Consider the following 24,650-nt stretch of genomic DNA (forward strand, 5'->3'; position numbering starts at 1 on the left):
AAAGTGTGTGAATTTTCATATTGTCTAACTTACCTTGAAATTCCATCTCTGCTTCCCCATTGACCCTTCTCCTAAAATTTAAGAAATCTAACGTTTAGTTTGTTCTTTTCCCATTAGATTAGGGAGCCTGCCAAAAAAGAGCACAGGTTCATGCCTGAATACCATCTCCCTTTCCATGAATCTTTCCAATCCTGGGCAACACTTTTAATGACTTAGAATTAACTGCTTTCTAATTATGCACTGCGGCAGACACGATGGTGTGGTATGGGTCTTTGCCAGCAAAGGGAAACACGGGAGATATAAATGAGCAGGCTACCAGAGGGAATTATTAGAAAGGCTTCTTGAAGTCATCAACTTGCAAAGCAGAGACTTATCCCTGTCTCATTGACCACTACAAACTCGGTCATACCACCTGCAGTATCACCTTTAAGAGCATCCATTTCTCTTTCTTTATATAACATAAGACACTTGTGATCTTGCCAGGTTTTCTAGCTACCTCAGCAAATTTTGGTAGGTCTCTGCTGCCATTAACTTTCTCCCCTGACCTTGAGTTGGAGTCTTCTCTTTACCTGTGACTCAACTCTCAATGTCATCTGACATGCAGGGCCCCAGTAAGACAGGAGAGCTCAGCTTAGACAGAAGAGCTCAGCTTCATTATGTGGCCCTATATTTGCTCTACCTGGAGCACTAAGTGTCTTGCAACTTTAACTGCCAATATTTGAATTGGAGGGATATCTAGGAGGGAGGAAAACGAGGTCAATTCTTATAGATATGTTGCCTCAATCTGGAGGTCAATTCTTATAAATATGATGCCTCAATCTGGAACATTTCACATTACTTTTGAGTACCATGGGAATAGTGCTGGAGAATACCCAGGTAATTATGAGCCCAACTGGCTAGTAAGTTCATATCATGGCTCCACCACTAACTAGGAGTGGGACTTTGGGCAAATTACGTAAATTCCCCATCAGTTTCTTCATATCTAAGATGAGGATAGCCACCTTGTGAGTACATACTGAGAGTTCATCGAATTAGGGTTTAGAGTTGTGCCTGGTACACAGTAAACACTCAGTAAATGTTGACTGTTATTCCTTTTCAGAAGTGGACACTTGTTATAGGGTAGGCTGAGTAACCCCGCCTTCCTGAATGCTCAACTGACTTTGTATAGTGTTTCTGAAATTAGAAATTTGGGTACATTTACAGTTTTACCATATCCACATAGTGTACCACATGTACTAATAATAAATATGCTATATCTACCTGATATTTTTAAAATGTCATTTATTTAATTATATTTTCAAAGGGAAATTTATAATACCACGTTAAATAATAAACTGGGCTTTCTTGCCATAAATAGAAAGTACTTGTTAAAATAACGTATAACTGTTCAAACAATTATTTTGTGTCCTAGTAAAGTCACTTCTCCTATGCCAGTGTTAAGCCCTCTTCTCTTTGGGACACATGGCATTAGATGTTGTCAGCACTTATCTAAAGACCCATTGTGTCCTATAGCCTCTTAGTCTACATTTTCTGAAAACAGTTTTTTAAAAAGCCTACTCATCTGAAATAATAAAAGCTCAAATTAAGTCAAATCCATTTTAATACCTAGAAATGGCTGTAACAGTAGGGAATTGGATTTTGAGTAGCTCATTAATAATGTGGTCAGCAATTTATTGAGTAGCTGTTTGTGCAGAGCGACTTTGAGGTGATAGCTGAGAAATATTTTTGCTTTTAGGCAGCTTGTCAAGTATCCTGACACAAGCAGTTCCTCAGTTGTCTTTGTGAGCCATGCATTCTCAAAGATGGTGATATGGCGTAGCCAGATATCAAGTATATCTGCGGCATTAAAATTTCATTGGGGAGCAGTTAAGAAAAAAACGTCTGAAAGTGTCCTGAGGCGGCCATAATGAAACAAACTAAAAAGAGGTGAAGAAAGATTGACGTAGACCAAACATAGGGCCACAATGCAATCTGAAACCTTGTAGCTTCAGCACCAGTAATAAACTTATAAGAATTATTTCTCATCTTCTTGGTGTGACCACAGGATTAGCTAATCCTCCATGTAAAAACCCTCAGATATGTAAAGATAGCATTGAGGAAGTATGATATCTTTTTTCCGTACTGTGCTAAGCATTATTTTTTTCCTTCAGATTTTGTTTTCTTTGGGCTCTCATGGTTTCAAGTCTTAGCATTCTGATCAATCTTCTGTCAACAGGTGACAAAGTAATATTTAATAAAGTGCCAAATGATCGGTAGCAATGAGTTCACTCCGCCCCACAGTATGAGGGAGAGGAGAACAAGAAGAATTAAGGGAAAACTTTACTGGAGGAGGTGAGAATTGAACTGAGCTTTGAAGTTTTGGCCAACGGAAGGATTCAAAAGAACATTCCAGATTTGGACGATGGAGTCTGGGGTGGAATTAAATATGTACTTGGCATTAACCACATGCTGAATAAAGTTCTGTTGAATGTTTGTTCGTTGAATAGGAGTTGATGGTGTATGATGGCTGTAGAGCTGCAAGTTGCCTGAGACAAGGATCTGATCAGTGTGACTATTCATGCTTTGGAGACACCTTCCTCTTGTCCTTATATAATACTTTTTTGATGACTCTAGTTCAAGTTATTTCTTACACAATTATGTGCTAGTTAGAGAGCAAAATTATAATTTGTCCCTATAGGGTTCCCTAATGTTAAAAGATATTTCTTATTCAGATGGACAAATGGGATCAGACTGCTTTAGAGATCACTCCTGTGCTACAGGAGAGCTAGCGAGCTGCCTGGAATTCTCCAGAGGAGTGGTTCCAACTGTAAGAGAAAGTAGGCTCCTGTAGGCCACTGGCAATATTGAAATTGTCCAGAAAAGGCACTGGCAGGCCAGCTCCATGGAGATGTAACTTGAGACCTTCATGACCTTGATATCCAAAAGCCTTAAACCAGCACTTGAAGAAGAGATTAAATTCTAGCTTAAAATTTAATTCTAGATTAAATTTTAGGCTTTGCCATTCTGGAGCTCAGCCTCTGGAGCAGCCGCGTGAAGAAGCAGAACTCCTGGTGTGTTTTGGGAGCAGCTGTGTTCCCCATCCAGCTTTTCAGCTGCAGGGATTGTTTTTTTTTTTTTTTATTCTTTGTTTTTTTCAATGGAGGGAGAACCAGATTCTAACAACACTGTGCTGTCTGCACTTGAATTTTCCTTCCAAATGACCCGTCTCATCTTTATCCCTGTATCATCCATCCCTCACTTCATCTTGTTTTCACTCCTGACTGCTGCTATCCAGTGTATAGTCAGCCCCATGCTGGCTCACTTATCATGCTTAAATCCATTTGTGACATCGGATTAGAGGTCCCATGTATGTATGGTCTTGTCTTTGTTTCAGTCCAGGTGTAACCTAGGCAGATGGCACTCTTTGCAGTAGGCAGGACTTCCAGGGACCTTAAGAGTGAAGATGATTCACCTGCTTGTTTGCCTCCGTTCCTTTCCGCAGTAGCTGGCCACTTATCTGAGCTTACACTAAGGAAAGGAAGAGTTATAAAAGTGGGTGTGATGTTAATGATTTGGGCACAGTTGCTACTTGCTTGATTGCTGGTGCTTGAAATGCCCTTAGCTGGAGGGGAAAAAATCTCTCTCTTCTATGGTTATAGGCAAGACTTAAAATACAAACCCCTCATGCAGCGACAACACATTAAGCTTAACACACACAGAGGTGGAAAGGACTTCTACCAGGTTCTTTCCAGAGAACAGGTTTGATTCCGGATTGTGCACTGCACACACTGAATCCCACAAGGGGGCGCGGCGGGGGGGTGTAAAGAGGGAAATTCTGGCATTGACGCCTTTTGCCTGTTGAATAGACTCACTTCTGCTGTCTCTCCAAGGCCGTGGCAACATGTGCGTGGTAAGAGCAGGCTCCTGACTTCATTTATACCTCATGAAGTTTTTCTTTTTTTACCCTCTGGACCATAGAAAGTAACAAATGATTTTGATGATGTGATTTTGGGAGGCAAAAAGCAGGCCACACTGTAATCTAACACCGGCCAAGTTAACAGCCTAACGACTGTAACATCCCAGGTCTCAAACAGCATGTTAGTGCTTTTTGCGTGTTATTTTATTTCATCTTCACAACAACCCTACAAAATAAGCACCAGTGTTAATGCTCTTTTACTGATGAGGGAACTGAAGGTCACAGAGATTAATTAACTTGTTGATATGACACAGCTAACAGGTGGAAGGGCCAGGCCTCAAACCAGGTCTATCTGATTCTAGACTCAGCACATAACCACTGTTCCGTGCTGCCTTTCCATTTGAAAGCATTATAGTGCATAGCTTTGCAAGTTTACCTTTCCTTTAGAAGGCATGTTTTTCCTCTTTTGAGGAAGATGTAAAAAAAAATTATGGTCTTGTATGATATCTGAGGCTAGGTCATAAGAAGCCATAAACTTCTGCCTGGCTCCCTTGGGATGCTTGCTCTTGGAACCTACCCGTCAGTTCAAGGGGAAGTTCAAGCAGACCTCAGAGAGGTCCAAATGGAGAAAAACCGAGGCCCCTCTCCCACAGTTATAGCTGACCTCACAGCAAGCACAGATTTCCCAGACCTGTGAGTGAGTGGTCAAGAAAGTGAATCCTCCAGCACCCAGATAATCCACTCCAGTTAACGCCACACAAAGAGAAGCTGTCTCCATTGGTCCAGCCCAACTTGCCAAATAATGAGCATGTTAAGAAATTGGTGTTTAAAGCCACCAATCCCCTCCACCAAAAAAAATATGGGTCTGTATTTGAGAAGCCCGTGGAATTGATTCTCAAACCTGCAGAACCAAGTTGTTTTGTTTCCTAAGCCTGTTGATTAGCACAGTGCTTTGGCCTGTGACATGGTAGCAGCCTTTGGAGAGGTCAGGGGAACGATTTATTTCCTAGCCACCAATGACCATTCTCCCATTTCCCTGGCCTAGCCAGACACCATGCAGCAGAGAGGACTTCATGGGTGATTTAGGTGGTTCCATTCTCCAACCTACCTGCATATTTGCCACCTGCCCCTCTCGCTATTGTCTGGGGCTCCAACTTCATGGGAGGACTTTTTTCTTTATATATTTATATAACTTTAACTGCAAAAAAAAAAAAAATTAACAAAGAAACAAGTTTTCCCTTGAACTTCTTATTAAAGGGTTTCCAAAAACTTCAGCAACATAACAGAGTGAGTTTTTGTGGATGGGCTATGTTTCCATGACAAAGACATAGAAATGATAGACCAAATAAACAACAAAAAAAATCTTTTAAAATACATAATCAAGTTCAAACAAAGGAATTCAATCTCTAGTTACAAGAAATGGAGACAGAATGTGTATTCAGAATGGTGAACAGGGGCTCACACTGTGTAGGTCCATAAGAGTTTTTAGCTTTAGATGTAGACATAAAAGGCCGGGGCTGGGATTTTTAACACCCCATAGGGAAAGATGTGCAGCCAGGAGCTGGAATTGAACTTCTACAAATAGCCCAAACCATGAAAAAAAGGAGTAGGAAACTCCACGTGCCTAGAGAAAATGTAAGGAAGCTTGCTTACTGTATATGGACTTGGGTTGTGGAGTATTAGGAGAGGAGAGAGAAATTAGAAATAGGTCAGCACCATTTGTGGGTATAGGTTCAGATTTGCATTCTTACTTACTGCAGGAAGGCTGAGCTAAGAAATTAACAATAAAACTAGTCTCTGCAAAAATATACATAAAACTACTTTGTCATGGTTATTTCCGCAGCACAAGTCGAACAATTCTTTCTGAAAATAAGCTAACAGTAAAAATTTACAAAGCAAGTAAGGAAACTACCACCATAGGGAAGATAGGTAAGTAGGTAGGCAGGTAGATAGATAGATAGGTAGAGAAATCGTATACTATGGACTAGAGATGAGAAAATGAAGTCACTATAAATTTAATCTATAAGATGACATTTATAAACTAAAATTAATATATAAGCTGATTGAATAAAAAGAAAGACTATAGGGACTTCCCTGATAGTCCAGTGGTAAAGAATCCTCCTTCCAATGAAAGGGATGTGGGTTCAATCCCTGATTGGGGAACTAAGATCCCACATGCCGCGGGGCAACTGAGCCGCACGTGCCACAACAATTGAGCTCGTGCGCCTCAACCAGAGAGAGAAGACCCGTGTGCCGGAACTAGAGAGAAGCCCGCACACCACAACGAAGACCTGACACAGCCAAAAAAAAAGGAAGACTATAACTGGATAAATGAAAGAATAGGAAATAGTGTGAAAAACACATTTAAAAATACAAAAATAACATTTAGAAATGAAATAATTGTCATTGAGGTTAAAAGCTCATTAGATGAGTGAAGTGTTGGATTAAACAAAAAAAATAAAAATTAGAAGAATTAGATTAGAACAAAAGTTAGTGAATTCTAGGATGGATCTAAGGAAAGTAACTTTAGTGTAACACAAGAGATGAAGAGAAGGGAAATATAAACACTTTATAGGGGTAGGAGATAAAATAAGACCTAAAAGATGTCTAATATAAGCGTTCCAGAAAGAGAATGGAGACCAAAGCTATAATGGCTCATTTCTTTCAAACTGGTTAAAGGCATTTATCCTTAGACTCATGAAACATAGCTAATTCCAAGCAGGCTAAATAAAAAGAGCCATACCCAAGTGAACAGTGATGAAACTATTGAATATCAAAGAAAAATCTAAAAGCAACCAGAAATTAAAGACAAATTACCTATATAAGGACTACCATTAGACTGACAGTAGAGTTCTTATTTGTAATAGATGTCAAGAAACAATGGAATCATATCTTCAAAGGGCTGAATCTTAGCCTGTGATTCTGTGCCCAGCTATATGATCATTCAAGAGTGAGAAATAAGTAGAGATATTTTCAGACAAGGCAGAACTAAATGATTTACTACTCAGTGATCCCAGCTGAAAGAACTAATAAATGAGGTGCTTTAGTAACAATATCCAATTTTTGGATATTGAATCCAAAAGTAGGATGTGGAATTCAAGAAGCAATGCTGAAAAAGGAAATTGACAAACATGTTGATAAATCTAAATAAGCATTGAATATTTTAAAAATGTTTTTAAAAATGGAAAGAGACTATATAAGTGAAGATTCTCCAGAGAAACAGAACCAGTAGGACTGTGTGTGTGTGTGTGTGTGTGTGTGTGTGTGTGTGTGTGTGTGTGTGTGTGTGTAGAGAGAGATTGATTATAAGAAATTGGTTCACATGATAATAGAGGCTAATAAGTCCCAATATCTACAGTTAGTCAGCAAACTGGAGACACAGGAGAGGCAATGCCAGTGGCCTAGTTCCAGTCCAGAGGCCTGCAGGCTTGAGACCCAGGAGGAACCAATATTTTAGTTCTAGTCTAAAGGCAGGAAAATACCAATGTCCCAAGTCAAAGGCAGTTAGGCAGAAAGAATTCTCTTCTACTCAGTCTTTTTGTTCTAGTCAGTCCTTCAGCTGATTGGATGAGGCCCACCACATTAGGGAAGGCAATCTGCTTTACTCAGTCTACCAATTCAAATGTGAATCTCATCCAGAAACACCCTTACAAACATCTAGAATAATGTTTGACCAAATGTGTCACCCTGTGGCCCAATCAAGTTGACACATAAAATTAACCATCACAAAGACTAACTAGGAAATTGTGTTTACAAACAAGATAGTTGAACAGAAATAATAGGCACAATAACATGGAGGCTGATGAGGAATGGGGGCTTTCTGATTGGAGTGAGTGCATTCTAAATTACTTATACTCAGAATTACAAAGGAGGTATGATTAGATTAGATATTGTTTAAATTTTTTTGAGAGGACTACTGAAGAAGTAGATACAAAGTGTATTACATTCAAGTGAATAAAGAGAGAAAGGGGGCATAAAGAAAATTTAATCAACTAGGAGGTAGTAAAGGAGAAATGGAGAAGGGAAGAAAATGGTTACCAGAACATGGAAAACAAGAGGGTAGAGATAAGTCCAGATGTCTCAGTTGCAAGTGGATTAAACTCACTTTTTTAAAAGCAAAGATTTTCAAATTTGATTTTAGAAAATCTGGCTAAATGTTATTAATAAGAGGCAGGCCTAAGACTTAATGATACAATGAAGTTTAAAGTAAAGAAATGGAATACCAGATATATCAGGCAGATACTATCCAAAAGAAAAGTGATGCAGCAGTATTACCACTAGGTAATGTTATGTTTAGCACAAAAAAAGAGATTGAGAAGGTTATGACTTGATGCCAAAAGATATAATTTCTAAGAAGTATATGTAAAACAATGAGTTTGTACACCCAACAAAATAGCCTCCTAATATAGAAAACAAACATTGATAGAATTATGTGGAGAAACTGACAAACTGACAGTAGTAGTAGATTAGTTCATATCTAGTTTGGAAAATATTAATAAGAATATAGAAGATTTGAATAATACAATTAAAAACCTTGACATACTAGACATACCTGAACTCTGTACCTCAATAGGAACTTCAGTGATTTTTAAGACATATAAAACATTTATAAAAATACGTTCCATATAAAAACACAAAGGAAGTCAAGCACATACTTCCAAATTAAACATCACATACACTGACCACAATCTGATCAAATTGGAAATATAAAAAATGAAATGTTTAAAAGAATTTATGAATCAAAGATTAAATCATAATGGAAACTACAAAATATTTATAAATGACAACAAAAATGATGGCATGTAGCTAAAGCAGAATTTAGAGGAAAAATTATAGCCTTAAAAAGTATGTTAAAAGATTAAAAATGTATTTAATAAACATAGTAAATTAGTAAAAGGATAAGTGTAGCAAACTCAAAGAAGAAAGCAGGAAACAATGATCACAAAAGGATAAATTCAATGTAACTTGAAGAAATGGAGCAGTAGAGAGAAAGCAAAACCCAAATTTGGTTTCTTGAAAATACTAGTAAAACAAACCAACCTCTAGCAAGAGTGATAAATTTAAAAGTTTACACAAATTAATCTTAGGCTATCCAAAGTTAATTTAATTGCCGATCCAGAAGCTAAGTCAGAATGGTGGGACATGGATATTTATTATATTAGCCTCCTGCCTTCTTTATGTTAGAAATATTCCACAATAAAAAGATCATGATCTTTATTTAGGCATTATGCCTTAGTCCAGGCATTGCCTCTTGCCTGTCTTCTGTGTAGCGTGCTTTAACAGATACCAGCTCTCCTATTCTTGTACATCTTGCTTCAAGTGACTCATGCATTCTTGCTTTGCACATGCTTGGTAGATAGTTGAAATCCCAGCAGTTGAAGCAGTGACAGGGTTAAATTGTGAAATCAACAGAACGACTACCTCTAGGAAAGGTTAGGGAGAACAAAACTCCTGTCTACCTGTGGTCAAAATAGATTGATGTACATTGGACAGATGTCATGGCTGGCCTAGGGACAGCTTCTGTGAAAGGCATAGGCTTCCATGAGGGTTCCTATCCCCAGCCATCCCAAGATTGTCCAATTGCCTTTCCTTATCTGGTTGATGTTATTATTCCTCCCTTTGGCATTTCCTAAGCTTCAGAGTATGTGTGTAAATGTATGCTTGCACTCTGGCTTGATCTGAGATGTAGACCTCCTCAAGCCTGAGTGCAAAGACCCAGGCATGGAGGGCAGGCACATCCTGCATCTGGAGCCTTGGCCTGCAGTTCCTATATGTTAGCACTTTTCTCTCGTGCTCTGAAAAACGGCAGGTTGCAAGAAGAGAAAAGAGCTTTTTTTGAGTTTAAAATGAACGTGGACTCAATATATAGTTTTTACTATTCACTTTAAAAATCACTGACTTCCTCTCGCAAGCTTCCTTTGATTTGAATAGTGTTCTATTCAATATATTCAAACTATTTTTTTTAAGTTTATTGGCAATGATTCTTAATTCTGGTAAGCACACTGTTCTAAAATGTATATTGTGAGGAAAATTATGATGTCATCAGTTTCTTTTTTCTTTAATATTTCCCTTTCTTCCCTCATAAAATAAATGACCTAATTTTTTTCTGTACTAGGGTATTGTCCCTCTTCTTTTTTAAAAAGGGCCTTTGTTTTATGATTTTAGCAATGAGTTTGCATATAGTTTGGTATGAGGTCAGTAATTTTCCCTAGAATAGCACTTTTGGGTATACTGTCTGGTCATTTAGTAATCTTCTTCTCACATGGGTATGAGAGTTAGCAGTGTAATAACTTAGCAATAACCAGGTGCATGTGGAGAAGGTGCTTTTGTTCCCTTGAGACACTGATAGCATCATGGGTACCACAAAGGAATGTGTCTGCCATTACTATCCGGTGACTGAGTGGGTGGCAGACCAGAGAGAGTGCAGTCCCTCAGGGAAGGTGACCCAGTGCATGTGCGATTGCTTTGTTCCCCTCCTACTAGCCTGGCCTTAGAATTAAGTTGGGAAAACAGAGTGAGTTTACCAGGTACTTTTCTATCTATTTAACACTATTGTTGGAATAATCTATTCTTTTATAATAAGACAGTTTGCTGCTTCATATTTCCAATGTTTGTTCCACTTATCCATGGTAATGTCTTTCCGAAATAATTGAGTCTAACTTAAGCTTACATGAGGCAAATGCCTAAGCCTGATTTGTTTCTTATTATTACTTAAACTTTAACAAAATAAATAACAAAAAAGCTGTTGTAGCTGTTTTCTCTAGGGACTCATGTAAGAACCCTTAAAGGTAGTCATGTCAGATAACATTATCACTTTCTACAGAGGAAGACACCGAATTTGAGAGGTTCCATAATTTGCCAGGTTGCAGAGCTGGGTATAGGGATAGGGCTGGATAGGATTCCTCCAGTGATGATGATCTTTTCTGAGACTCCAAATATGGCCTCTCCACTTGCAGTGCAAACACATTTATAAATGGCTATGAACTGTATAACATTGCTATAAACATGCAGTTATGGAACTAAGAATAGGAAATAATTAAAATTATTGCGCTTCATTTTTTCTTTGTGCACTCCATACTATGCTTAAGTGAGAAAGATGTCATTTCCTTATTTCCTTCCACAGAATTTACTAACATTTATCCTATCTGTCAGTGTTCTTATGGTACTGAACTTGATAAAGAACATCATAATCTAAAAAAATACGTTAAGCCAAAAATTTTCTCAGAACCTGAATGACATAGGTCTGTGGTCTGTGTTCATTCTGTTTAACTAGATAATTATCCAGTATGCTTTTAGTTTGTGCTTGTAGGGACCAGACCCTAAGCTGTTTTGGTAAATGGGAATGAGTCCACTGGAGGACTTGAAGGAATTGGTTCCTAAGCAACACCTGACTTAGCTTCCATCTAGAGACGTGCCTTCCTCCCATGCTGAGGAAGAGGAGTTCTGGCCACCATGGCTTCTGCATGCCTACAGTAAACAGTGAGGGCAGGATCTCCTGCCTCACTTTTCAAAGGGTGTGATCTGATATAGCATCCCTCAGAAGATGCCTCCCATAGTCCCTTCTGTTGCAGTTCCCCGGGATAAGGTCAATTTAATTTGCAACTGGGTGTGATGAGACGTTTTGGGACAAAAATTCGTATATAAATATAAATGTGTGTGTGTGTGTGTGTGTGTGTGTGTGTGTGTGTGTGTGTGTGTGTGTGTATTATTTTCCCTTATTTATGATTGGCTCAGGGCTTCCCTGGTGGCGCAGTGGTTGAGAGTCCGCCTGCCGATACAGGGGACACGGGTTCGTGCCCCGGTCCGGGAGGATCCCACATGCCACGGAGCGGCTGGGCCCGTGAGCCATGGCCGCTGAGCCTGCGCATCCGGAGCCTGTGCTCCGCAACGGGAGAGGCCATAGCAGTGAGAGGCCCGCATACTGCAAAAAAAAAAAAAAAAAGATTTGCTCTATTGTCAGTCAGTTTTACCTACTTTCCTTACCTGTGAAATGGACATAACATTTCGTGGCAGTTGATGAGAATTATTTCAGAAAGGTTTAGAATTCAGAGATGCTTTCTCGGCTGAAAGTTATTTTTTATTGACGTCATTGAAGTCTTTGAATCTGACCTGCCTTCACTAAGCTTTCCAGGTACATATGCTTGATTATAACATACTTACCTGCAAAAGGTAAATATTTTCTTTTCTGATTGTTTTTGTTGTGGTTTTCTTTTTCCCCCAAGTGGGCTTTTCCAAAGCTAATTTATCTGCAAAGAGACATATGCTTTAGGTCTGTACTTGTTAATTTACCTTGGAAAAATTAGGTCATCTTCAAATCTGGCAATGTGGCTTATAAACTTGGCAAAATGGTCTAATTAAAAGCTTCCCGTAGATTTGAAAAAAGGAAAAAAATGATTAGTATCAGTAATGTTTTCATTTTCATGCTTTGTGTATTTATAGGTATATGTCACTTCTCATGTTGTATTAAAAGTATGTTGACTGTCTGCTAACAGTTCATCTCTTTTCTTCTGCAGCCTCCAAGTCTGTTATAAATAGTATGCTACGGGACCCTTCTCAGATTCCAGATGGAGTTCTAGCAAATCAGGTCTATCAGGTATTAATCACAGCTGTCTATTTTCAGTGGCAATGCTGTTATCTGCCTAGCAGAGTAAAGGATTTTAAACCTCATTTAATTACTGTCATCATAAACTATCACTGAGGTCAGGGTGCACCATAAATGGCAATGCAATATTTGCGAGAAGAGCATTTCACTTTTTAATAGCTTGCTTTTATAGTGAATAAAAAGGATGCAATTTTTGTTTTCTGTGATTAAATCTGAACAGTCTTTTGATAGCTTTTTAAATTTTTCTTTTTAGGAAAAGGAATGACTGCTTTTAGGATACTATTTAACTGCACCAGTTTTTGTAGTCACTCATCCCAGACCCCTTCTCTTATTTGTCTGCAGTGCATCGTGAACGACTGCTGTTATGGACCACTGGTGGACTGCATCAAACAGTATCCTTTCCCATAAAATTTTAGGTGCACAATTGACGAGCTTAGACTCAGTGGAGGAGATGTGTCTAGCTTTAACCTGACATAAAGTTCTGCTTCACAAAACACATATCATACTCTTCTATTTTATATTCAATCAACTGGAGGGTCACTGCAGACCATTCTTTTCTACAGCTTAAAAAAAAAAAAAAATCAGATAGGCCCCGGGAAGATGTCAGTTCAGCAGTTGCACAGTCACAGGCTTATTTCAAACTGCTTGGTTTTCAGTGAGTTTAAAGGTACAGAGTCGTGAGGCAAGTAACACATTGTCTGGGATGTCTAACCATTCCAGTGAACATTTTTTCAAATATAACACATTTCTATTTAAAATGAACCAAATTTAGTTGAGAATAAATTTTGAGCCTGGAGTTAAAGGATGATGTGATTAAAATGCCACCAGAGACTATCACGTTTTAAAGGGCAGTAGATTCTTATTGCTTAAATGTTGATTACAATCTGAGCTCTTGCTTGGGTTCCTAATAAACATTTTTAGAGAAAACCAAGCTAATTTTTCCCTCTGGACTGAATTTAAGGCTATGAGAACAGATGTCCAGTCATTCTTCATTAAAGATATTGAGATTACTAGAGTTAATGCTTGCTTCTTCAAACAGGATTTGAGTGGACAGCAACTAGACGTGGTGAAGGAGGACATTTTTAATCAATACCTTTAGTAGTGTTGTGGCAACACTAAGGATATTGACAGTCCTTGGCTCAAAAAGTTTATTCAAAAAGTAAATAATTAGCAATTTTTTAATGGGAACCATATCTATCTGAGTCCATGAGTCTCATATTTCTTAATAATATAACATGCCCTTCCTGGGTTTTGTTAGCATGGGTGGCATTGCGACCAGTTGTGACTCGGTGATTACCAGTAAGGAGGCTTTTTGTTAGGAGTCAATGAAATTTTTGTAAAAAAAAAGATTCATTTTCTTTTTTTCATAAAGTTAACCTTTGAAAAATAATCTTTTAGCAGAGTCCTCTTGTAAGAATATTCAGTATCTATGTTACAGCCCTTGGTATATTTATTCTTCCAATCTAACTTAATCTATTATATTTATTAATATATAATATTAATATATTATAGCCCTTTGTATATTTCTTATTCCAGTCTAACTTAAATTAATAAAAATCACAGCATTGTCATAAGCTTGCCTCTTTATTAGACCAAAGTGAAACTATACTTCTATTTTCAGTGTAAAATTAATGATAGTGTTAGAAACTGTCGGAATGCCAACCTCACATTGCTACAGTGATAAAGTTTAGCACATTCATATAACAACTAACACCATCTCAGAGTATCTGGGGTGGAATTACATGTTAATTTTGAAGCACATAAAATAGTTAAAAATCAATTTAAAGTTAAGGTTTTAAAAGCATAATGTCTTTTGAAGGATTGCTTATTGATTTTAAATATAACTATCTAATTATATATGCATGGACTAACGTATGAAGTCAACTGCTTTGCAAATGCCAGGAGGCTGTTTTTCAGTAATAGTTGAGATGCTTACGGGAAACCAGATTGCTGTATTGCTGGGGAAGAAAATGGCTTGTGAGATTATTTACAAGTTTTGCCCCATGGTCACTGCCATACATCAATAATAGGTATTATTATAGAGAAAGTCTAAGTGTTTCTGCTTATGAAGCATTATAAATTCTGTTTGGAGTATTCTCCTTGCATTTTTGCCATCATTCACTTTCCTTTTTTGGCTGTGTTATTGCCAGTAGAATTTAAAGTAGTACATGATTTCAGTTGATAAAGATAATGATGTATGTCTGTAAATTGTATTCACTGACTAGATTATAATTTCACAGTTCCATTATGCCTATTGCCAATAAAATTACTGTTTTTATAAGCTTTATTTTCTAGACCTTGTATTTTATATATGTTTATATCAAACAAAGCATAATCAAGAAGTATATCTTTCCAAAGTTTCAAATTAGTGATTGCTTTTACCGTGCAAAATAAAACAGGCTGGGATGTTCATAGAGAATTGATTTTATCTTTGTACTGAGATAGTAGCAGTTTAATATAATGTAAATACACTTGCATAGATGTTTCTGAGGCTGATCAACAGGAATTATTTTATTTCACACTGAGTAAAAATTATTGAATTTTCATGTGAGTGGAAATGCTATTTGTATGTTGTTCTGATAATTTGGTAACGTTTACATTGCTTACTCGGTAAATTGCATCATTTCATTAGAAAGCACACACTTAATAAATAGAATAGGTGCAAAACCTTTTTACTCCATTATGAAAATGTTACATGTAGACATTTGTTTAAGTAGAATAAAGTAAATTGGTCATTTGTTAATAAGACGCCAAAAAAGCACAGTAGCAAAGAGTATATAAATTGTCATTGTGCTTTCTTTTTCTTTTGGTGTCTACTGTAATTCTTCCTACATAGCCACGCCCACTCACCTCTCCTGCCACAGGTTATATTCACGGACACAAAAGGCGTGAGAAACCGGCCACCTCAACTTTCCAAAGTGTGACTTCAGGACAAGCTATTAGACAAAGACCTAAACAGAGGAGCAAGGAAAGACAAGGGTACAGGAAGCTTGAAGTGCTGTGGGTTTCATTTCTGTACCATCAGTAACCTTGGTTTCATGAATCAACATTTTAGATGTAAATAATTTACAACAATAAAAGTGAGAGCACATTTATGTGGAATAGAAGTAAATAATTTAGTTCTCAAATGTGGGATGCCCCTAGTAATGAGAAACCATTGAGAGATATTCATCAGATATCTTCAATGGACTCTGCAAGTGTGTGAAATTTTGTGATTTAAGAATTTGTTTTCTTTATTTTGTTTTCAGTGAGAAGTAAGAGCAGTCCTATGCATGGGGAGGAGGGGACAGCAGAAGGAAAAAGACAATGATAATGACTTGGGGCTTGTTTTGATAGTGGATACGAGTGGTCTCACCTCTTGAATTCTAAGATTTAAGTGATATTCACCTGTATGTGTTAAAGAGCAGACTAATTCTCTAAGAATTTTTAATTTTACAAATAATATATAAGCTTTTTTTCATTTAAATTGGACTCTTGCAGTGCATGATCAGAATTAAAGAGTCTCTGGTAAGCCAAGGAGTGATAGGACCAGGTTGGCATCAGTGAGATGGAGAATTAGATAATTACAGGCACACCTCATTTTATTGTGCTTCACTTTATTGCGCTGCGCAGATATTATGCCTTTTACAAATTGAAGGTTTGTGGCAACCCAGCATCAAGCAAGTCTGTTGGATTCATTTTCCCCATAGCATTTGCTCACTTCCTGTCTCTGCATCACCTTTTGGTAATTCTTACAGTATTTTAAACCTTTTCATTATTATTATATTTGTTACCATCATCTGTGATGTTGTAGTAGCAAAAAGATTAGGACTCGCTGAGGGCTCAGATGATGGTTAACATTTTTTAGCAATAAAGTATTTTTTAATTAAGGTATGTGCATTTTTTTGGACATAATGCTTTTGGGCACTTCATAGACTACATTATAGTGTAAAAATAACTTTTATATGCGCTGGGAAACCAAAAAATTCATGTAACTTGCTTTACTGCGATATTTTTTTTATTCTGGAACTGAATCCACAATATCTGCAAGGTCTGCCTATGTTACCAAATGCTTTTGACAGAATTAAAGTACCAGAATAGGATAACACTCCTTTTCACACTTTGTACAATCTCATCCTTTTGGAAAATAGACCAGAATTCCAAGTTTCTTTCCTGACTTCATTACTTACTGGCCATGAGACTGTCAGCAGGTTCTTCAGCCTTCTTGAACCTTGCTTTCGTTAACTGTAAAAATGGGACTAGTAATGGTACCTGCTAATGTGATTGTTGTGAAGATTAAATAAGATGATACACCAAAGTGTTTAGCACAAAGGCTTAGTATATGGTATTTAAGAAATATTAACTAATGTCAATTATCTTTACATAATCAATTTTAATATTTTTTAAAGAAGCCGTACAGAGGTCACAGACACAGGCTTTGCAGAGATTTTATACTGATCCTCTGCTCTGCCACATATTAGCCATATGACTTTGTGCAGATTTCTTTCTAAGCCTCGGTTTTCTCATCTGTAAGATAAGGATAATAATAACTGTGAGGATGAAATATAATACATAAAGCACTTAATACAGTGCCTGCCTCATAGTAGCACTCAAAACTTTTTTTTTTTTTTTTGGCCGCCTGGCATGCGGGATCTTAGTTCCTCTACCAGGGGTCGAACCTGTGCCGCCTGCAGTGGAAGCACGGAGTCTTAACCACTGGACCGCCAGGGAAGTCCCAGCACTCAAAACATTCATGTGTGAGTGTGTATGTATTTATATGCGTTATATAATATGTGAAAACTTGCACACACGAGAAAAAGACTTGAAACAGCCTCTGTACCCACACCCTGATCCACAGCCCTTTACTAGGATGTCTTTCCTCCAGAGTGCATATAATTCTCAACAAGTCAGTTGTTTGACTTCCCAAGTCACAGAAGATCACCAGTCATAGACTAGAAGTGAAATAGGAGCTGCTAAATGCTGGCTTTGTGACAAGTGTGAATTCACAGAAGATTTATGGAACTCTGTAAGTCTAGAAACTCTTTTAGGGCAAAGGCTGGTTGGTATTCTTTGCTGCACCTTGTAAGTGCTTAGTAAATGGTCCTAAATTGAACTGAGGGATTTTTAACATAGCATAAAGGATGTTTAAAATGAATTTCTTTTCAAAAGAAGATAAAGTACACATCCATTTACAAATCTTTATTTGCCAAAATCCATTTAAACATTATAGAAAAAAGTCTATCGAATCACTTAAATGAGGGGATTTGTAAAGAAATCTCACTCCTCAGAGATGTGGGCTGTATGAGGAGGTACTTGCTGTAATTACCTCCATTGGTCATTTCATCTCAAAGTATAGCCCTGGTATTAGCGTGCTTTAATTCTACCTATGTTACCCTCCTTAACTAACACTTCCCAGTGCCATTGGTCATGAGCATGAAGTTCTGCTCAGGGACTTGCTTCTGGAGAAAAACCTGTCCTTCCTAGGTAAGTATTGCTTACGTCCTCTTCAGCATATGTTATCTCCACGAGTGCTTAAATATATATTTTTAAAAATCTTCCACTTGCAGTTATTATCTACTAAAGGAAGAGAAAACGATGATGGATGCTGTGCATGTTATCTTTTATTGATTTAGAACTGAGCAGGAACTCAGTTACCTAATCCCCTGTATATACAGCACATGCACAGGCTTGCAATTAATATTTTATAGCATAAGTGGCTGAAAAAATGCTTTAATATCTGTTGCAGTATTACTTTTGGTGTCATGAGATATTAGCCATAATCTAGGCCTTCCAAGAGAAAGAAACAAAAGAAATATTGTCCATAAAATACTTTATATATTAAAAAGAATTGTTAGAAAAATTCATGTTAGGTATTTTTGTCTCATGTATGGAATCGGGTAGTACTTTTACTTGAAAATGAAATACTGAGCTTTTATTATTTTTATGCCAAACATGAATTGTCATCATAGATTTAGTATGACTTTTTAAAATCTCACATGTATGCATGTGTTTGTGTGCCCATGTGGAATCTTATTACAGATTGTTATTTCTTTCAACATCTCTTACACATTAGAAATTAAGCCTCAAAAGGCGTTCATGTGATAACTGATCACAGCAACCATAAAGCACTCTACAAGGAATTAATTCCTCTTCTCCATTTTAAATGGGGTAATTTGTCAAGGTTCTATACAGATCGTATTATTGTACACATCTGTTTTATGTAGATGTTTAAGAGTTTGCATAGTGTATTTTTTTTAGTTTAAAAACATCAGACAATATTGGATTACATAATTTTTGCTCCAAAATGGACAAGACTTAGCCAAGGAAAGTCAAATGAATGGTCTTATGTCAAGTTGAGGAAGGATGTTGAATACAGTTCTGCAAGAAGTCTGTTTTAACTCTTAATATTCAATATTTTTATTAGTGACCTGGAGAATGGAGTTGAATGTGTTATAAGATTGTTGATAATTTTAAGATGGGGTATACCATAAATATTCTCCAGCGAGAGTTAGAGAAAGCTGATAAATTAGGAAAGTGCCCTCAGATTACTGAATTAAATTTTGCTATGCAAAAGCAGCAAGTTTTTGTTTTTTTTAACATCTTTATTGGAGTATAATTGCTTTACAATGGTGTGTTAGTTTCTGCTTTATAACAAAGTGAATCAGTTATACATATACATATGTTCCCATGTCTCTTGCGTCTCCCTCCCTCCCACCCTCCTTATCCCACCCCTCTAGGTGGTCACAAAGCACCGAGCTGATCTCCTTGTGCTGTGCGATTGTTTCCCACTATCTATTTTACGTTTGGTAGTGTATATATGTCCATGCCTCTCTCTCACTTAGTCACAGCTTACCCTTCCCCCTCCCCATATCCTCAAGTCCATTCTCTAGTAGGTCTGTGTCTTTATTCCCACCTTACCCCTAGGTTCTTCATGACATTTTTTTTTTCTTAGATTCCATATATATGCGTTAGCGTATGGTATTTGTTTTTCTCTTTCTGACTTACTTCACTCTGTGTGACAGTCTCTAGGTCCATCCACCTCACTACAAATAACTCAGTTTCGTTCCTTTTTATGGCTGAGTAATATTCCATTGTATATATGTGCCACAAGAAGATGTGGCACATATATACAATGGAATATTATTCAGCCATAAAATGTTTTTTAATATAAGAAGAACAACTGAGATGTTCAGCATATGGAAAGAGGGTGAATTAGATAGAAATCACTTTTTAAAATCTGATAAAAAACAAGAGTGTATAATGACTCAGAACCAGTTGGAATGGATGACCTATGATGCACCAGGAGATATGGTGTAGAACTATGGAGTTCCGATAATATTATGAAGTATCTGATCATATTGATCACTCAGTGGCCAATATGGCCCGGCCAGGTCTATTGTTTGAAGCCAACGACTGAGCAGTCATATTTTCAAGACTGCTTGGTATTACTCTCTTGGCACCATCTGCTTAAGAGTAGTCAGGCCCTTGACACCACTTCTTTTCTTCGACTAGCTTTTCTCTGCTTCCTTCCTGAGGACTAGAAGACCCCACCAGGGAGGAAAAGCAAAGGGCTTACTCATGGCTTAAACTTAGTCCCAGGTCCTTGACTTCCTTGATTCCGGGAACTGAGTGCACTAGACTGGATTGGCCATGGCTGACAAAGGCAGTGCAGAAACACACCAGGGAGTCATTGCCACTCGCATACGTGTTCAGAAAGGGGACTTAATATGGAGGAATCCCATCTATTCCTCTGTGCTCTAAGACCTAGAGGTAATTCTTTTATTGAAGCATACTAAAGATGATACTTAACTGGTGTTTTAGCTGGCTTCATGTAACCTCAGTCCTGTTTTGAAGCATTTCCTCATCAGCATATGAAGAAGTTGTTATTCTATGCACTTTAAGCGTTTTAATGTAATACTGAATTAATACATGTTTATTTATGGTTAAAACATGAAAATTCAAAGCTTTGTATGGAGTATTGTTATGGGGTTGTTCTTTTACCTTGTAAATACCCCTTCACAATGATTAATCATATCTAAAGTACTGTACCAGGTAAATTTAGATAGATCATCAAAAATATTGGTATATAAATAGACCACTAAACGTATTTTGTTTTCCTGTTTACATGTGTACACCGTGAATTTTGTTGCAGAGGCATTGCAAACATGTTTGTTTTACTTTGATTTTTTTTTAATAAATGAAGGTAAAATCAATCTCCTTCCCTCCGTGTCTCTCTCTCTCTCTCCTTCCCTCCCTCCCTCCCTCCTTCAAATCTGGACTACTTTCAAAAGACGAGGATTCTTATTGTTTATATATTACCCCTTCTTAAGAATTATGACTTCCTGAAATTTTTTATCTCATTTAAAAATTTCCACCCATTGTGCTCGATATGTCATTTTATAAAATACATATTTTATCTGACCTCTGTAAAACAGAGAGGGCAGATAAAAGAGAAAAATAAAAATAAATCACTTTTATCTTAACCCTAATAATTTCTTAAATTTTCTTGATTTATAACCATGTACTGAGCAGTTGCTATGGCACAAGATTTAACCAGGCACTATTGGAAAGAAAGAGAGTCCTTTTCATTGAAGATTTGTGTGTACTCATGGATTTATCCTATCTTGTAAATTTATCCATTTTGTACTTCTCAAAATGTATATTGTATTAAGAGGAGTCAACGTTGAATAAATGACTTTAGTTTCTCCAACTCAAAAATATATTTTATTCACATATTTGTTTGAAAAATAAGTTACTGAGTCAGGTACTATTTTAGGCATTAGACATAAGTCAGATAAAGTCCCTGCTTTTGTAGCGTTATGGTCTAGTAGGGAGACAAGTTACAAACAAATGAGTACAGGTAATTTCTAGTAATTTTCTCAGAGCTCTTGTAATTCTTTTATTCATTATTCATTCATTCTTTTCAGTTAACTTTTGTCGCGTATGTTCTCTGCATGCCAGGAACTATACACTAATTACTACGGGGATGATGACAGACACTCCCGCCGTCCGGCTGCTCAGTCACACACACTATTGCCTTGTCCGTCCCAGTAAGAATGCAGTTTCATCTAGTGCATCTCACTTGATTGTCTTGATAGTGAAAATAAATACATTCAAGGCTGTTATCCTGCTTCTCCTATGAAATTTTTGAAAGAAAGGTACAGATTATATTAAAAATCAATAGCTACCCTTTACATATGAAGAAAATGCTACTGGCTCATAAGCTACTTTTCCTGAAGTGGTGATAGAATTTTACTTCCTCATCTGGTCTCTCTCAGTGGCCCCTTCCTGCTTCCATGTGCTTCTCGGACAGCTAGTTGAGCTCATTAGCTTGGCTGTCTTACCACTAAGCTAACCACTCTTTCTTTTGGTGCAGCAGACAGATACCTTTAGTACTTGCTATGGGCAGGTACCATTAGGGGTTAAAAAAAAAAAAATCTTAAGTCAAACATGGAGCCTTCCAGGAAAATTTCAGATAAGTAGAGGTCAGTTCTTTCCAAGGATAGTTAATTTAGAATGAATATTTATTGATCGGCATTTAAAGTCTCAGAAAATGTGAAGAGCCTACTGCCGACTTTTAGGCTTGGAAGCACAAAGAACCCTTCTTAAACTTTAAATTGACCAGTGTCACTTGTGACCATCCTTATCCCCTCTGCTAAGAGTTTGTTCCATTTCTAACATCAGTGAAACAGAAAATGTATTATGTCTACTGATGGAGATGTTTTAATTTGTATCTCTCAAGTAATTAATGAAACCATGTTTTTTTATATCCTCTCTCTGTCTCTGTCTCTCTGTCTGTCTCTCTTTTTTGAGGGGGTGAGGGGAGAGATTTGGACAAAAGGCAAGGGAGGAAAGGAAAATAGTGACTGCCAGAAGATGACAAGACTGTTTGCACTGTTAGGGAAGATATGAAAGAGCTTGTACCAAAGACTGAAGACGAACCATTCATCCTCCATGGGTTGGCATATCTCCAGGTCGGAGGGACTTTCATTAGTGACTTCCACAGCCACTGTCTGGTGCGAATTCTTGTTAAGTTTGGCTTGATAAGGATGGCTCTGCAGTTATTTTATTCTTTCCAGTGAATGTTGCCCTGTTAGTAGAAGCTAACAATTATTTTGAGTGATACCTGAGAGACATTTGCTTCATCCCTTCCTCACCCTACCATGTTTGGTCTTGCCTTATGACAAACCAGCATATTTTACATGGGTGCTTTTCTAGCGTTCATGTATTACTCTGTGGGACTCCAGGAGGGTGTAATCTGTAAAGCCAAATAGGCTTAGTGAAGGATGTCCCTTGCTGTAAGAAATTAGGATCTTTGTTTCTAAGAGTTCATCTACTCCTGCTGCTTTATTCCCCACCTGAAGCAGCAGTGCTCTGGGGAAGTGATTATGATGTGACAAACGGGGGATTATGACTTCAGGTGAAGAATAGGCAGTGGGAATAGATGAGATTTAGAATACTAGGATTGTGTTTACATGCAGATGTTAGCAGTAGAGGATAAGAGACTAGAAATAAAACATATGGTTATATAGGCTAAAGGGAACTGAGATGGTTGGGTATTTCAGAAGGTATCAACTATTTAAATTCCTAACTAAAGGTTAAAACTTAGATGCAGTTTTCAGGGTAACAGGAACATTTTATTGGGGGCAGGATGTGGAGAATCTGGGGCCTGTTCTCCCCTTCCTGAAGAAGTTGTCAAGGTGAGGGACCATCTTTACTTACTTGCCTTATTGAATATGCTGTGCACGCTTCTCCCTGGGACCAAGAGAAAAGAACCACAGACATGTGTATGCTGCTGAAAGACAGGTTCTTTGGAACTTTGAAGACAGGTTACCCTGTCCGCTTAACGACGGTAGTCTTCCTGCTTCAGGCCCACAGCTCTTCCGTCACCATTGCTCTGGTTAAATAACTCACATCTGCCAATATCTGCTTTCCTGGCCACTGATGATAAATTAAAACTTTTGGTTGTAAGTGACAGAAATCCAGTCTAACTAGATTATATGCACACACAAAAAAGGAGAATTTATTAGTTCAGAGATATACCCGTGAAGTCCAAAGGAGAAGTTTGCTTCTGGTGTGTCTAGAAGTTTGCTTCTGGTGTGTCTAGAATCCAGAAGACAAAACAGTGTCATTCTCCTCTTTTTTCCCTTTTGTGTTCTTTTTTGCCCTGTTGGCTTCATTCTCAGACAACAAAGATGATCCCTGGCAGTTGCTAATTTGTTTACTCTTAAGAGTTTCTAATCCCAGGGAACAGTGGTGCTTCTGGTTGGCCTCATAATGAATCTTAGAAAGGGCTCTGATCAGTTATTCTGGGTCAAGTGTCCACTCCTGTGGCCAGTGGTAGGGGGGCGGGAGGACCGCCCACCAGAATCACATTGTGAGAGTAAGGTGGCAGTGCCAGACAGGGCAGAGTACAGGACAGAAAAAATCAAATATCTCACCCCACAGAAAATTAGCTACAGGTTGGAGCTTTATTCCCCATAACCAAAAGGCATCAGGGGTCAAATCTGTTACTGTTATTGTTGGATTGGTTCCTTGGTCCTGTGTGTGTGTGTGTCAGTGTGTAGAGATCACTTTTATGTCTCAGAGCTGCTAATATGCCTCCCTCCATTGAGATTCGTTCAGGGACAATAGGGTCTTAACATCAGTGACTACACCTCAAAGAGCTGGGGCAGACAAAGGCTAACATTCATCCATTCCACAAAATTTTGGAGTTAGAAAGGGCTCTGTGACCATCCAGTCTCCCTGTTCTGTTTAGTGGAAACTTGCCCCAGACCTTTCATCACAGTTATTGCCCTCCCCCTCCCAACAACTTGCCCTGAATTCTTTTTACTCTACCATGCTGATTTGTCCCTTCTTTTGTGGCATTAAACCAAAAGAATTTAGAGCGATGCAGTATAAAATATGGAAGAGTTTTGCTTTTGTTGTCCATGTTCATGTCCTCTGTCTCCACAGCCACCAGTCAGCAGGGGCCAGCCTACCCTACCTCACTTTGCACTGTCCTGGCTTGTGACCTCCCATTTGTTTCCTATCTTTAGGGCACTTCAATTTTCACAAGTATTGTCCCCTAAAGACATAAGCAAAGGACAAGGTCAGAGCAGTCAGTTGTATTCCTTATTAGTGGCTTTGATAAGAGGCTTTGGGGGAAGAGGTTAAAACTAATGGCTGTAATGA

At 37.8% G+C, this 24,650-nt stretch overlaps 1 protein-coding gene across 6 annotated transcripts in view; it reads left to right on the forward strand.

Annotated features, from left to right (window-relative positions):
* Positions 1 to 24,650, forward strand: part of CDIN1 (CDAN1 interacting nuclease 1) — a 232,996-nt gene that overhangs the window by 85,412 nt on the left and 122,934 nt on the right. For all 6 annotated transcript variants that reach the window (XM_067742399.1, XM_067742408.1, XM_067742395.1 and 3 more), the window contains exons 6-8: positions 12,409 to 12,488; positions 12,840 to 12,889; positions 17,893 to 17,960. In XM_067742399.1, the coding sequence (XP_067598500.1) occupies positions 12,409 to 12,488; positions 12,840 to 12,889; positions 17,893 to 17,960 (198 nt within the window). The remainder of the gene's footprint in view (positions 1 to 12,408; positions 12,489 to 12,839; positions 12,890 to 17,892; positions 17,961 to 24,650) is intronic.

This window comes from Pseudorca crassidens, chromosome 1, assembly GCF_039906515.1.
Source record: "Pseudorca crassidens isolate mPseCra1 chromosome 1, mPseCra1.hap1, whole genome shotgun sequence".
Lineage (NCBI taxonomy): Eukaryota > Metazoa > Chordata > Mammalia > Artiodactyla > Delphinidae > Pseudorca > Pseudorca crassidens.